This window comes from Orussus abietinus, unplaced genomic scaffold (genome assembly GCF_000612105.2).
Source record: "Orussus abietinus isolate OABI.00-Male unplaced genomic scaffold, Oabi_2.0 scaffold13, whole genome shotgun sequence".
NCBI lineage: Eukaryota > Metazoa > Arthropoda > Insecta > Hymenoptera > Orussidae > Orussus > Orussus abietinus.
In genome coordinates, this window is record NW_019394887.1 from 1,321,076 (window position 1) to 1,335,211 (window position 14,136).

Here is a 14,136-nt window from a genome sequence, read left to right on the forward strand (position 1 = left end):
CTTAAAACATTTAGAGCACATCCTTTAAAAATGTCCTAAGAGGATCGCTACTGCAAAAATCCGAAGAACGCTGTATTTTATACTATACGTTTATTGTTATTAATCATTATCGTTACTATCATCATACTTCATATATGCATTATATATATATATATTTATATATTTATATAATTACTTATAGTTAAAAGGTTCTCGTATGTATATATGTATAGTCAAATTCGAGTGAAAGGTATCCAGGCGGTTTTATAATTTATACGAAAAAGCGCGGCATAACGCATACGTATGTATATATTTATATATTTATATACCTCTCGGTGATTGGGCGTTTCCCCTGTCCCGGCATTCTGATTCTTCCGAGTTCTGCCCAATCACGGGAAACGCGAGAGCAGCGCCCCTCCGCGCGGAGCGGATAAAAAAGGAAGTTCTACCGAGCTTACGCGAGAGCGAATCCCCACGTAAGGAAAAGCAAAGTAAGGAAAAGAGAAACAAAAACAAAAAAAAAGGAGAAGGAAATTAGGACGATTCGAAGACTGGCTATTTACAGGCGACTCTAGGTCGCTCCAAATTCCGACAACGTCGAATCCAAAGTTCCAACATTTTGTCGAAGATGATCTTCCCGCACGATTGACCTTACACATCTCTACAGAACCCACGCAACATTATCCCTTTACGACCTTAAAATGCACGAAAGTGAACACAAAACCAACGAGATAGTGATTGAACATGATTAAGAGGAACCGTTCGAAATTATCGGACGCATGAAAAGCAGTGCCGACATTTGAAATTCGCGCCCTGAGTGTTTTCAAAACCGAGGTGATCGAGAGAAGCGCACCAGCGACGCCATGTTGGAATTTCCGTCTCGATCACTAGGGACTTTTTCGGAGTCAATTTCATGAGAATCCCACTCTGATACTGCATGGAATCCTTGTTGATTAGGCTGAATCTTGCTGTCCTGGTCTTGATTGCCTCGATTATGTCTTCTTCATTCCCGAAGTCTTGTAATTTCATCTTCCTCGTAGTTAGTAGACAATCGGACATCGTGGTGGGCTTCGGCACGTTCCGTCGATTTCATGTGTTCTGATACAGGCTGAGAGAGTGAAGTCCGAGATCCATTCGAAGCCGCAATGAGACTTTCCGATAGTCAGGAACAGTGGCCTTGAAGTTGAGGTCGAGGATCCTGGATTTTAGATGACTGGCCGAGAACCACATAGTCTTCCTCGAAATGCAAAATCTCAAGCCATGATCCTCCCAGAGTCTTCAAGGTGTCTCATCCACGCAGCGGATCCTGGGGCAAGACAATCTTCAAAGAGCCTCCTGTATGACCTCCACCTCCAGCATCCCCATCTCGATTCAGTTGCTTGAGTTAGGCTTCAAAGAGCCTGCTCCACGACCTCCACCTCCCACTCTCCGTCTTCAGGGTCCCCATCTCAATTCTGTTGCTTGAGTTTCGCGAAGTCAATCTCCGCATAGCAGAATCCTTCCTGAAGAGGAGTCGGCGATACGGGAGGAGCGCCTCCGACCTCCGGGAGATCCAAACTAGCATAATGCAGGATAGTCGCCCCAGGTTGCAGCTTTTCATACCCTTCACAGTTCAGAGGACTCGGAGTAGGCGTCGGGGTGGGTGTAGGCGTCGGAGTGGGAGTGGGAGTGGGAGTCGGGGTGGGAGTATCCTCGCTGGGGACTTTCGGTGACGAGGGCTTACCCTGCTGCACGGGCTTGAACCCGGAGGGCGTCGGACTCGTGGTGGGCGACGCGGTGACCAGCTTCGGGAGCTTAGAGACCGACAAATCGGACAGCCTCTTCGTCAACGGTCCCAGAGGATGATCCTGGTCCCTGGAAGCGAGGGGTTCGCTCGTGGAGGTCTTCGGCGGCGTCTCTTCGAGTTTAGAGGTCGTTACAGGCAGCTCCTCGTTGTTCCTCCTCGAAGGGGAGCTTGCGGCGACCTGGGGATCACCGGATGCCGAGGGCTTCCCCGTGGAGGTCGCTTCGCCTCCCATCACGGCGTAGTCGCCCTCGGGGGAGACTTCGACGTCCTTGGGGAAGCTCTTCGCGGGGTCCTCGCGCGCCGCGAATGGCTTCACCGGAGACTGGGGGCTGTTCAGGGAGAATGGAAAGATCGTTGCCGAGGATCCTGTCGGGGTCGCTCTAGGAGGGGATGCCGGGGTGCTGGCCAGGCTTTCCGAGGTCGGACTGCCATTCAGGGGGAGGAAACATGGCGTCTTGGTGGGTTTGTTCCCAGCCTGGATGGCGATAGGCTGGGAACGCGACTTCTCCTTCCGGGTGTTGCCCCGGGTCCTTCGATGGCTTCGAGAACCCGGACCCATGTTCATGTTTATGTAGTCCTGCTCCAATGGGAGACGCGTCTTGAAAGACATCTCGACGTAGCCATCCGGAGGACGTCTGGGCTGAGGAAGGTCCACTGGCGCCGTTCTCGTGCCTCCTGGAACGCGTCTCGTCGTTACGATATAGGCCGTACCAAGATAAATAAATAAATTATTATTCATCTTACCCGGAGGTCCATTCATCTGCATATAGTCATCCTGAAGCGGAGAGGGAACTTGTTTGGGACTCGTCCCGGTCCTAGGCCAATCCTCCAGAGCGCCGTCCATCCTCATGTACGGCCCTTCGGCTTCCTCGACGGGCTTCAACGTCGTGATCACCGGCTTGAGTCCGGATGCAGACGAGGACACGTGAACGTGGTTGTGGTTGTGGTTGGCAGTGCTGGTGTTATTGTTGTTGTTGTTTCGATTGGTCTGCGCAGACGAGCATAGTATAAATAAGTACGAGTAATATCTTAACCTAATTTCCCTTAAGTAAACTTAAGAACAATTAGCGACTATTTTTTTTTTTTCATTCTGCAAGAAATGATGACCTTGTTCATGCCGCTCATGTCGACGTAGGGAGCGATGCTGGATACCGGCGGTTGTCCTGGGGACATGTCGACGTAGGAACTTGTGTCGGTGGCAGTGGGGTACGACTGCGATTGCGATTGCGACTGCGACTGCGAGTACGAGGGCGGCGACGACACGGTCGTGGGAACGGTCGGCCTGGTGAAGTCGAGCTCCATGAGGTCCTCCATGCGCTCGGAAGCCCCGGAACACCCGGAGTTGTGGCCCCAGGAGCTGGACAGCAGCGGCGCCGAGTTGGACTTCGAGTTGGAGCTCTCCGAGCCTGCCGGAAGTGGGGCGGTCACCACGTTGGCCAGTCGACCCATTTCCGGCCTCTTAGAGCGACTGCCTACGGAGAAGGCGCGCACCCTGCTGGCCTCCGGTTGACTGATGTCCAATCTGAAAAGAAGGGGTCGTTAGATTTGCCCACACCGAGACTTTTTATTAAAAAATGAAATGTCACAGGTGTCCAAACTTAAAGCAGTCTCCAACGGACCTGTTTTTCCTGTGTCTGTTCGCCGGCTCCGGCCTGGAGCCCACGGAATAGGCTCTGGTGGGCCTGGCCTGCAGGTCCTCCCCAGGAGGTAGGAAGCTGGTGACCTTGTCCAGGTGGTACTCCGAGAACCGAAGATCCGTGCTGGGGGTCCCGGAAGTGACCGAGCAGCTGCTACCGTCGTGCTGCGACATGTCGTCCGGGAAGTGGCCGTTGTGAGGGTTGGCGGGGTCCATGTCGACGTATCCGTCGTCTCCTACGGGGCCCATGGGCACGTACCCATCCGGCAAGGTGTTGGTCTCCTCGACCAAGGAGGAGGCCCTGGAGTGCGAGTGAGCCGTCGTGGCAGGGCTCATGGGCATGTAGGCGCCTCCGCGACCTGGACTCGAGCCGCAGGGACTGTACATGTCCACGTAGGAGTTTTGCTGGAAAATCGGGTAATTTAGCTCTTCGGGTTCGACCGATCCTCCACGTCTAATTCAGGTAAATCTCCTCCAGGAAGGAGAGACAGTTACCTGGGAGGGAGAGTGCGACTTGAAGTTGGGGGAGTGCTTGTGCTGAGCGACGTCCCAGGATGAGTAGTCGTCGCCGTTCTCCTCCAGGATGACGGGTTCATCGGGGGTGAGGGAGTGTCCGTATCTTGAGGCAGGCCCCTCTTCGAGGTTGCCATCGGTGGCGGCGTCGTCCATGGAGAGAGAGGATCCTGCAGAGTCGGTGGAGCAGGCGCCGGAAGCGGGACTGATGGGCATGGAGGAAACCGGGGGCGAGTAGGAGAGACCTCGACCGTACATGGAGTGCGGCCTGGGTACGTGGGGCACCAGGTGAGGCGCCCTGGGGTGTGCCAGGACGGCCACCGTGGGGTGGCCCTCGCTGCTGCTGCTGGTGCGCGCCCTGGACGGCAAACTGTCGCACCTGTCTCGCCCACTCGTACCTGGAAGACCAGCAGAAGGTTATTCGGGCACGACGTCGTCCCCTGGGGGAAAGTAAGCACGCTCCGATCCTCCCGGCATAGCAAGAGGTTAGTACAGATCGCGATCCCGGTTACGGTTATTGCGGTTATTCTTGCGATCACAGCGGCCCCCGCGCTGTGATTCGACCAGGTAGGCGTCGTCGACCAGGAGAAGGCGCGTCGACGAGGAAGAGCGCAGGAAGCTGCCGAGAGAAAGCTGAGGCCTGACACTCTGGACGGACGCGCATACTCGTTGTCCGATCGAAAATCGAAAATCGAGGAACGAAACGGAACGTGCAAGGTGGAGGAGCGAGACGGGGTTCTTGGTGTTCTTACGCGGCAAGATGGCGGCGCATCGCGACGACGATTTTCGGGATTTCTCCGCCTAGGAACGCGTCTTTCGAGTCGAAATCGAACCTCTGAATTTGTTCACGTCCAGAGAAGGTCGGGGAACCGGAGTTACGGAGAAATGTCGCGATCAGGCCCAGGAATTCGCGCGGGAATTCCTGAGGTGGGTGCGATCGGTGCATTTCGAACTGCAATCGGGTGGCGCATGGCTCGAAAGCAAGCAACGTCCATCCAGGAGGCCTCGGCCAGGCCGGAAACGAAAAGAAAACCAAGAATTACGGATAAATAACCCGGGGGAGACCCTTTCGTCGAGTATCCAACCCTCGAGAGTCGAAATTTCCGGCATCTTCCCCGTGGCTCGTCCCCACCGCGACATGCAAGCTTCCTTAGGACAATCGAGAGGGCAGGCAATCCCAAAATTCGGCAATTCGAGGCAGAGCAACTCCCGCTAGAAAGAAAAGTACCGCCATCGTCGGACGAAGCCAATACAATAACAAACGGGGAGGAACGAAACCGAAGAGTGTATTAAAAATAAGGGAAGAGCGAGATGCGAATAGAAAGATGAAAGTAACAATAGGAATAAAGATTAAAGAAGTGAGAACAAAGAGGAAAAGTAATTAACAATCGGCCCATGGGAGCCAGAAAAAAATCGGTCAGACAAAGAGGGTGAGAGCGAAGGTGGAGGTATGAGCGACAGAGATAGATCGAGGCGTGATTAGAGTATTTAGTGCGTCATATTACCCGGATAATATAACCGAGAACGAGAATATAACCGATTATTAAATTCCCTGGGAATTTACGAGAACTGGATGTTTCCTTAATACACTCGAGATAAAAGTATCGTCGCAAACTAGAGAAATAAAAAAAAAATCACTGCAAAAGCAGTAATGACAAATCAACGGGGTCCAATTTCTCTGCCGAACGGTACACAATAACATTTAAGAAAAACCCCTGAAAATTGAATAAACACCGTTGTAATAGTTACATGAAAAATAAATCCTCCTGGAGTTCTCTAAAACCCAACAGGGAATTTTTAAACAACCGTGGCCATTCTCGGTTACATCGCCCTCGCACAAATCCCGGACAATTTGAAAACGATTATGCGTGATGGAACGAAAATACATACAGCGTAAAACCGATCTTTTGGAAGATTGCGATTGACCGATAACAACAGCCGCTAGGGGCAGCGACAGGGTTCTCTGATGGGATATTGTAGCGGTTGTGGTTGTGGTTGTTGCGGTGGCGGTGGTGGTCGATGTTGTAGTTGTAGTTGTAGTTGTAGTTGTTGTTGTAGTTGTACTTGTGGTGAGATGAGCGGATTGGGAATAATTTGCGGAATGGGGATGACTGGCTACCGAGTGGCGACGTCTATTCGCACCGTTGGCGACTTTGGGCGAGGAGAAGGGGCCTCCAATTTGGCCAGCACCAGGAGCGCCGCTTCCGGCGGTACCGGCGACAACTGTAAACCACATACCAGCCCTCTCTAACTGTCCCAGAGCCAGCCGAGTCCATCGAGGATAACCTCCCGAAGCCATCTCGACGAATCGTGGAGAAAAAAAATAAAATCAAAATAAAAATAATAATGCTGCCACGGAGCATTCCTGGTCCCATTTTCATTAGTTTCCACGACTCGTCGAGGAATGCCCGCGATGGACTAGGCCGGAGTGAAAGTAAATTTCGACGTTTTTTACTCTCAGGATGGACCCATCGGGCCTCCTGGTAGCTGTGAGAAGCCTTAGGGCCCGTTCCCATGGCGCGTTAAGTAACACAGTTGTTTCTAAATACACGTATTTAAGAGCGAAATGTCAAATCTACTTTTCAACGTGATAGAGCTGTGTCGCATTATCGCAAGTTTACAATAAACCATGAGAACGGACCCTGGGGAACTTTAAGGCGGTATGAAAGTGGTCTTGTTTCTAAAACTTTTCTCTGAATTTAATGTTTCTCAGATAGTTTGAAATCTGACGTCGACGTGAGGGTACTAATAATGGTCCGAACACCCATGAGATGTATACAATTGTCCTGGGGAATTCATTTGTAAAATGTGGAATTTCATGAGTGAAGGGACCTTCCTTAGGGCCTCCACGTCCACGTGGCAAATTTTCCGACGATTCGGTGCACCCAGTTAGGAGAAAAGTGTTATAAGACGAAACCTCGGCACTTTCACCCCACCTTAACGCTAAAAGCGAGGCACGGACCTTAGAATTCCCCTTTCGGATTGCATGATCGTATATACACATGAACACCCGCGACCAAGGTGGGCCCAGCGTTATGAAATAGCTTTCGGATTTTCCCATACTTCCATATTGAGATATGCTCCGAAGCGACATGCGACAATTGACCGCTAAATTATACATATATATATAAAAAAAAAAGATACATTACCCAGGCAGGACGTCGCGGAGGAGCATAGGTCAATACCAAGGAGACAATGCAAATGATCCATTCGAGATCGATGAACATTGAAAATACAGATCAATTATATTTAACCGTATACAACCATTGCACCCTTTGCAATTATTTGCGGGAAAATAATTCTTACATAAAGCAGCGACTGTTATCAACTTTGCATTGGGAAAAAAAAAAAAAAATTCATCAGAGAAATATTTTGTCCAATATCACGTACAATTAATTTAATATCGATCTCGAAGGGGTTTGAGGGATCGAAGCGACCCATAAAAGAGCGAGAGGAGGGCATCGGAGAACTCCTTCTTAAGAGGAAAGTAGCGAGGGTGACGAAGAGGAACCGGACAGCGCGATACAGAGAAGAGACAACAGAAAGAAAGAAAGAGGACAGAGACAGAGAGAGAAGTGTATGACTATTGTGAGAGAAAACAGACCCGTGAGTGAATCGGAAGAGGGTGTACTCTGTGATCGAGTACTCTGTGAAGGGGCAGAGGCAGTGACGTTCTGCTCCCGCAACGGGTCCGCCTGCTCCTTGTGGCTCCTCCGTTCCTCTGTAAACCCCGTAACCCACGTGTGTTACTCTATGACCGTGTCGCGCCTATGCTTGTAACGCTTCGCACTAATAATAAGACATATATGCACTTGGCGCGAAACTCTACCGAGCTTCTTGACAAGATGTCGCACTCCCCAGAGCGAGGGGAGCGGGCGAGAAGTATCGAGTAATCTCAGTGCACCTCTAATCATCGATTTTGGCGACACTTGTACGGACATATATATGCATTTGGCGCGGGACTCTATCGAGCCTCTTGAAAGGCCCTCTCCAGGGCGAGGGAAGAGTGCGAGAAATATCGAGTGGTCCGAGTGCACCTCTAAGATACCGATTTTTGGTGGCACTCGGAGGAGATACTTCGAAGGATTTGTCGAACCCGACGACGAGCGACCACCGAGTCCTGTTCGCAAGCCGGACTGACTACGAGCTCGGTGTCGGCTAGGATATGTCCTCGCGACCAAGATTTCTTTTTCAGCGATTGGCTCTACACTCAGGGGTACATCGGACGCGGGGAAGCGCCGACTCTTACCTAGAGGGGAAAATCCATGGACCTTCTGGCCGGTGTGTCGACGCTGAAGGACGGATATGGGCTTGCTCGCCTCGTTTGCCGACGAGCTGCGCATCCTCTGTCGCGGACCGACCTCGTCCTTGCTGCTGTTCGAATTACTCATGGCGTTTAGGATGGCGGCGTGCATGTTGTGGGCGATGTTATTGTCCTCCGCCTCCATCCAGAACTCTCCGCCGCCGGTGACTGCCGAGCGTCCGACTTCCATGTAGAATATCCGGTCCATGTAGCCGCAACGTCTTATGCAGATCAGCTGAGGAAAGGAAGGACGATTTATGCGTTGTCTGTGGATCAACCCTCGAACGGAAATTAAATATTTTTATCCACAAGAGATAAGCGTTTTTCTTAAAGTCTCATATAATTTTACTTAATTTCCATGTGGTAATAATTATAACCGATGTCATAAACTCACAGAGAATTCGATGGAGTCTGCGTTGTCCTTTGCTCCGATCTTGACAAGACTCAGGGTTCGATCGGTGAGACAGAGTCTGTACGGACCGTGGATGTTCTTGCGCTCTCCGAGTCCCTTCTTCTGCATCGTGACTTGCCAGACATGCTCTGAGAATTAAATTGCACACAACGGTTAGAATATACGTCACACCGAAAGGATATTTTCGTGTTAAAGGATAAAGTGTTTACCAAAAGTGGGACGTGGTTGTTCGCCATCAGGAACGTCTCCACTCTGTAAAAGGAGCATAGCGTTCAACCATTCGTCCAGATCCTTCTCATTGTCAAGAATCAAACAGAGGCTTTCGTCCTTCGTGTAGAGAGCTATGACATGCTTGTATTTTGTATCGCTGCGCTTGTTGATGTTGAAGCAGCTATGCAGCGAAACGCTTCTCTTGGGGGGTTGCTTGTTTTCGAACTTCTTCTTGCTGTCGTAATACTCCAAGCAAGCTGGATAACCGGGGCCTTCACCCCGGAGAACGAAATATTTCTTTTTCAAAGTCTTTAGTTTCCGGAGGTGTCCGCTACGAACCACGGGTCCTCCCGAGGGAGAAACCGGACTCCTGCTCGAAGACATCGCCGGTGTTGTTAGGAAACCCGTTGTAACGTTTTAGATTACAACTGGTAAAAAGTGACACAGAGCACCGGAAGTGCGGCACTCTCTGGACAAAGTCGTCCAGTTCGAGAGACAAGCGTCTCGAATTTAAAAATTGGCTTCCCACGACTTAGGACAGTCGGTTACTCTTACAGTTTCCTCTTCGCTCCCACGGGCGAGTAAAGTGTCCCATTTTCTCTTGAGTTACCTCTACGCTATAATTCCCTGATTTATCCTATCGCATCCTTTTCCATCCACTTTTCGAAGGCCGATCTCGCATCCGTAGTAAGAGTTAATTCAGAAATAAGGCAACCGCATTGGCAGTACTTCTTCATGCGGCAAGTAACGCTTGACAATGTCAATAAAAGCACCCAGAGGCAACTGTAAAACTCTCCCATCCATCTACGATCAACAAACCCCGGCACAATCCATTCCACGCTCGCTTTCGATCACCTTCGGACGTAAACAGACACGTGTCAAGGACAGGTATGTTTTTTAAATACACAGTCCGATAACCCCGAGTAAACAGGTTAAAAATCTCTGCTCTCCAGCCAAGTTTCTTTCTCGACTCGACGATCCACTTTCCAAAAATCAGGCATCGATTCAACAGCAGTCGAGACCTCTCGGAATCCCTCGACGGTCTCTCTACTTCATCCAGATCCCGTTTCCCGCGCGGCCTCGAGTTTCCTCAGGACGTAAACAGACCTACCGAGGAGAGATACGTTTTCTATACACGTAATATAAAAATTCCATCCGAGAGGACGAAATTTTCTGACAACGCTTCAGGTTCTTACCTGCAAGCGAGTCGTTGGCGCGGCAGGTGGACGTCGCCTGCGTGCCCCAGGAAGTGGCCAGCAGCGAATCCGTCGAGAACGAGGGTTCCCTGGTGCGATCGCGCCTTCGGGACGTCGGAAAGGCGGAGAACGGGACCCGGTGAGACCTCTCGAGGTTGCTGGACCTTTTCGGGCGGACGCGAGGCGAGGCGAGGCGCCCTAAGGCGCCCCAGGGCGTCCCTCGGCGTCTGGGGCTAAACGCGAGCTCCTCTTCGGCCTTCCTCCCGCTCGTTCGAGCAATCCTTCCCGAAGGAATCTCGTCCTTCAGGGCTGGACACCACAGGACGACGCGTTTCGGACGACACGAGTCTCGCGAGCGCGCACGCTAGGCAATAAAATAGGCGTTCGTGTCCATCTTGGAAAGGTCATGCGTGTGTACGGTTAAGCTCCGCAGTTGTAAACAAGGTCTGCGCATGCGCCGCCGACCGCGCGAATGGCGGCGACTCGTATTCGTCACTCGATACGACGGCACACGATGTGCCATATACGCCCGCCTGCGAGTATACGTCGACGCTGGAGGGGCGGCGTATATAGGAGAGTGCTTTCGTGGGAGGTAGCGCGGTAGGTGATTCGCCCGCCGCCCGACGGATGGCGCCACCAGAGCGACGCCCGTTAATGGCGCGTGGCCAATTTAAACGTTTTTTAAATCTTGTTAACAGAATTATGAAAAGAAATTAACGATCTTAGGTTATTGCCATGACTCGTATTATCCAAAATGACGACGCTTGGAAATATTGACTATCAATGACTTTGTTTTTCAATGTTTTGAACGTTTGGGGATTAACATGGAGTCGGCTGGTATGGCAGTGGATAGTCAGATGTTTGAGGATGGCGACTCATGGTAAAGATAACTACTTTAACATATATATAGAAATTATCCATTCTCGAATTTATTGTAGAGATATATCCGGTTAACCGTCTTCTGGAGAAGCTTTGTTTAGAAAGTTTGAATAACCTACCAACGGTAACGAGAAACAATCGAGGAACGCATCACCGTTCAAACTTTTACCAATCGAGTTTCCTCCGTTAACTTTGCCACTTCTACGTAACTGCATTACCCGTGGACGGTAAGTGCATAAATAAATTGACCAACACATCGAATAATAAAACACATGGGCATGAAATATACGTTAAAACATACGTTGGGAAAGCGAACTTCTCCGCCGCATCCAGACCCGATGACGACACGCCAAATTCACATCCGAGGAGTGCGAACAATAGATGGGCAAATTAGTGTCTAAATTTGAGACGCGTTCAGCCGTGGAGTATGACATAATACGTAGATACGTGCGCAAGATCGTGTAATATCGCGGAGGTTCGCGGAAAGCGCGTTGTGAAATCTAGCACTCGCGTCTCGATTTCGTGAAAAAAAAAGCGAGCAATTACTCGAAACCACGGGCCGCGGGCTATGTAGAATGACGTGTCTCGGCTTGGCAACGTTAACGTAAGACGTAACTCGTTCAGATCGGTCGCGGGTCGGGGAAAGCGCGTTCAGAAGGAGTTTCCTCCGGTCCGGTCGCGGTCAATGATCCCTCTTAAGGCAGTCCTCTACGAGGCTCATCACCCGGGAACGTCGCTACTTTCCTTCGGATTTTCTATTTCTCAAACTCAAATCCGACTCGCTGGACCCCATGCCTCTCTCTCACTTTTACTTCATTTTCTTTTTTTTTTTTTTTTTTAATCACGGCTGTATTGAAAACACCTCTTAGAAGTGTATCCATCTCTCTCTTTCTCTCTCTTTTTTTTTTTTTTTTTTTTCAGGGCGAAGAGGGGGCAGGAAACATCCTCGGCGACTGGATCTCAGTAATGGATACACGATGCTGTTCATTCGTTAGAATTATCCCGACCCTTGGATTTCCATGGATTTAAACCGGAGTCGGACGCGCGATGCGATACTTTCACATTAATTGGAATTATACCGGCCCTTCGACTTCCCCTGATTTAAAAATGGATAACGGACGTAAAGCAATGTAAAGAAAATAATTCAGAAGAAAATTGTAATAACGTTTCTTCGTCGAGACTGCTTATGTCATTTTAACGCACTAGAAGTCTCTGTACTCGTTGTCATGAATAGAGGATGGTCGGAATTATGCTAATTGGGTAAGGATTCCATTCATCGAGGTGTAATATATACGACGGGTAAAAAAGGTGAATCGACCGGGGCCTCGGGTTAAAATTAATGGCAATCTTTTACCGAGTATTTATAAGAGTAGGAATTCGTGTCACTTGATTTTTAACATGGACGTGTTACCTTACAGGTAACAGGACGTGTTACCTTACAGGTGCAGCTCGGGTGATCGACGGCTCCATTTTGGCTTCTCTTCTAGATGTATGCTCCGACAAATATACCAGAAGAAAAAGAAGCAGTCAATGTCCAAACCGAAACTGACCGCGTCCGTTCCTCTGGACGGTCGAAATTGCCAACCAAAGTAATCCTGTGATGGACGGTGGGGGTAAACTTTGTTAATCTAGTACCTTTTAGTGTACTTCAAGGTGAACCTTCGGACTATAGAAGCCTAACGGTTTTCCGGATATTTTCCACGGAGGGTCGAGAGTGTTAAAGCCCTCGGCGACCTTGACTTTCTCGTCCCACAGGACATTGTGCCACAATTTTCTTCACCTACTCGACACAACTTAAACGAGGGTACCAAACGTGAAATACTTGAAACACAAATGTATTTGGCTGGAAATTCTACCGAGTCTCTTGACTTCCCTAAAACATTTACGGAATGCATGAACTTTTGCCCTGTCCTGACGTTGAGCTTGTTTTTCCAGATATCCTCCAAATCTTGATGTTAATGTTGAGGAACGCCGAATGCCGAGAAACTGGCGGAAAAGCGTCGGGGGGAATATCGCTCTTTTCTGGCTATTGGTTCTCATTGCGCGAGCCATTGACTCGAAGCCGTGAGACCTCGTCCAAAAATCCGCATTATTCCCCCTGGGAAAGTTACGCAAGTCTAGAGTCGACTCCATGGAAAGAAGAAGTCGGAGAAAACACGAGACTCGGTGTTAGAGTGGACCGTATTATAGAAACCCCTAAGCAGGTCGGCGAGTGACCTTTCGAAAGTCCTCTTCCGCCTCTTCACGCCTCCGGCAAAGCTCATCGACGGCTCACCGGAATCGAGGAAGACTCTCGTCGTTCCCGAGAAAGTTGCCTCGAGGGCTCTCTCCCCTTTCCCTTTCCTCACCGCCATTAGGAGGCCGCGTGTGCATCCTCGCGTCCTCGGCGAAGCCCCAGCGAAAGTCTCCGTTTCCCCCACGCTCGTTATCCGCCTTCATTTGCGCTCGTTTACAGTCATCGCCGGCTTCCTGGCGCGGGTCTTCCGCGAGCGTGGGAGAAAACCGCGTGCGAGGACTCGCGACTCTCGCCGGAGAAACCGCAGAAGAGCCATACACTGTAAAGTACCTACAATACGTACGCACTTGTGTATACTTGGCGTGAAACTCTACCGAGTTTCCAGAAGTACCGCGCGGCAATTCCACGCACACGTCGATTCAATATTTTGGGAGTGTAGGGACATGTGTCAGGCATGCCCGAGTCATGTCCGAAAATATCCGCCAGTTCTCTTGAAGACTTTTCAAGAAAACTGGCACATTCGACTCGACCGGCTACCTCACCGCCTTAAGCGCGCGTTAGAACTATTTCCCCGGCTCGGGTCGTGTATTAACAACTTCTGGGATTATGTAAAAATACATAAAAAAAGCTTTATTTCGCCACCGTTTTCTTGCAAAAATAGGTATAAAAAACTCCTCGTCGTCGTTCTTAAGATTAAGCTCGTGGGCATCGTGATCGCGAGAAATCTCGTCGTCGTCAGGGCGGTCTAGGCCGTCGTCAGGGAGGTCGCGAGGCCGTCGTCGTCGGCGTCGGCGCCGCACAGGCCGACGCGACGACGGGGGCGCGCGAGGCCTGGGGGGGACGGGCCCCCCGGGTGGGGGGCCGCAGGGCCCCGGTGGGTGGTGCGGGGTCTTCGCGGGGGATTCACCGAGTGGATCGTCGTGGGGGGTGTGTCGCGACCCTCGGGGAGGAGAATGAAGGGCGGAGGTCGAAGTGGGACGAATTGA

The 14,136-nt window shown here is 50.6% G+C and overlaps 1 protein-coding gene across 4 annotated transcripts; it reads right to left on the reverse strand.

Moving 5' to 3' along the window:
- Nucleotides 1–75: 75 nt before the first annotated feature.
- Nucleotides 76–10,454, reverse strand: LOC105698281 (insulin receptor substrate 1-B). Of its 4 annotated transcripts, XM_012422387.2 has the most exons (11): nucleotides 10,036–10,454; nucleotides 8,839–9,946; nucleotides 8,612–8,757; nucleotides 8,164–8,452; nucleotides 7,519–7,635; nucleotides 5,805–6,137; nucleotides 3,897–4,312; nucleotides 3,385–3,806; nucleotides 2,873–3,287; nucleotides 2,510–2,753; nucleotides 76–2,440 (listed from the first exon to the last, which is right to left on the reverse strand). In XM_012422387.2, exons 2-11 carry the CDS (start codon nucleotides 9,221–9,223, stop codon nucleotides 1,428–1,430), a joined length of 3,780 nt encoding a protein of 1,259 aa, XP_012277810.1. In that variant the 5' UTR covers nucleotides 9,224–9,946; nucleotides 10,036–10,454; the 3' UTR covers nucleotides 76–1,427. The 4 variants fall into 4 exon arrangements, with proteins under 4 accessions (XP_012277810.1, XP_012277817.1, XP_012277826.1 ...); XM_012422394.2 differs by lacking the exon at nucleotides 7,519–7,635; XM_012422403.2 differs by lacking the exon at nucleotides 5,805–6,137.
- Nucleotides 10,455–14,136: the final 3,682 nt, after the last annotated feature.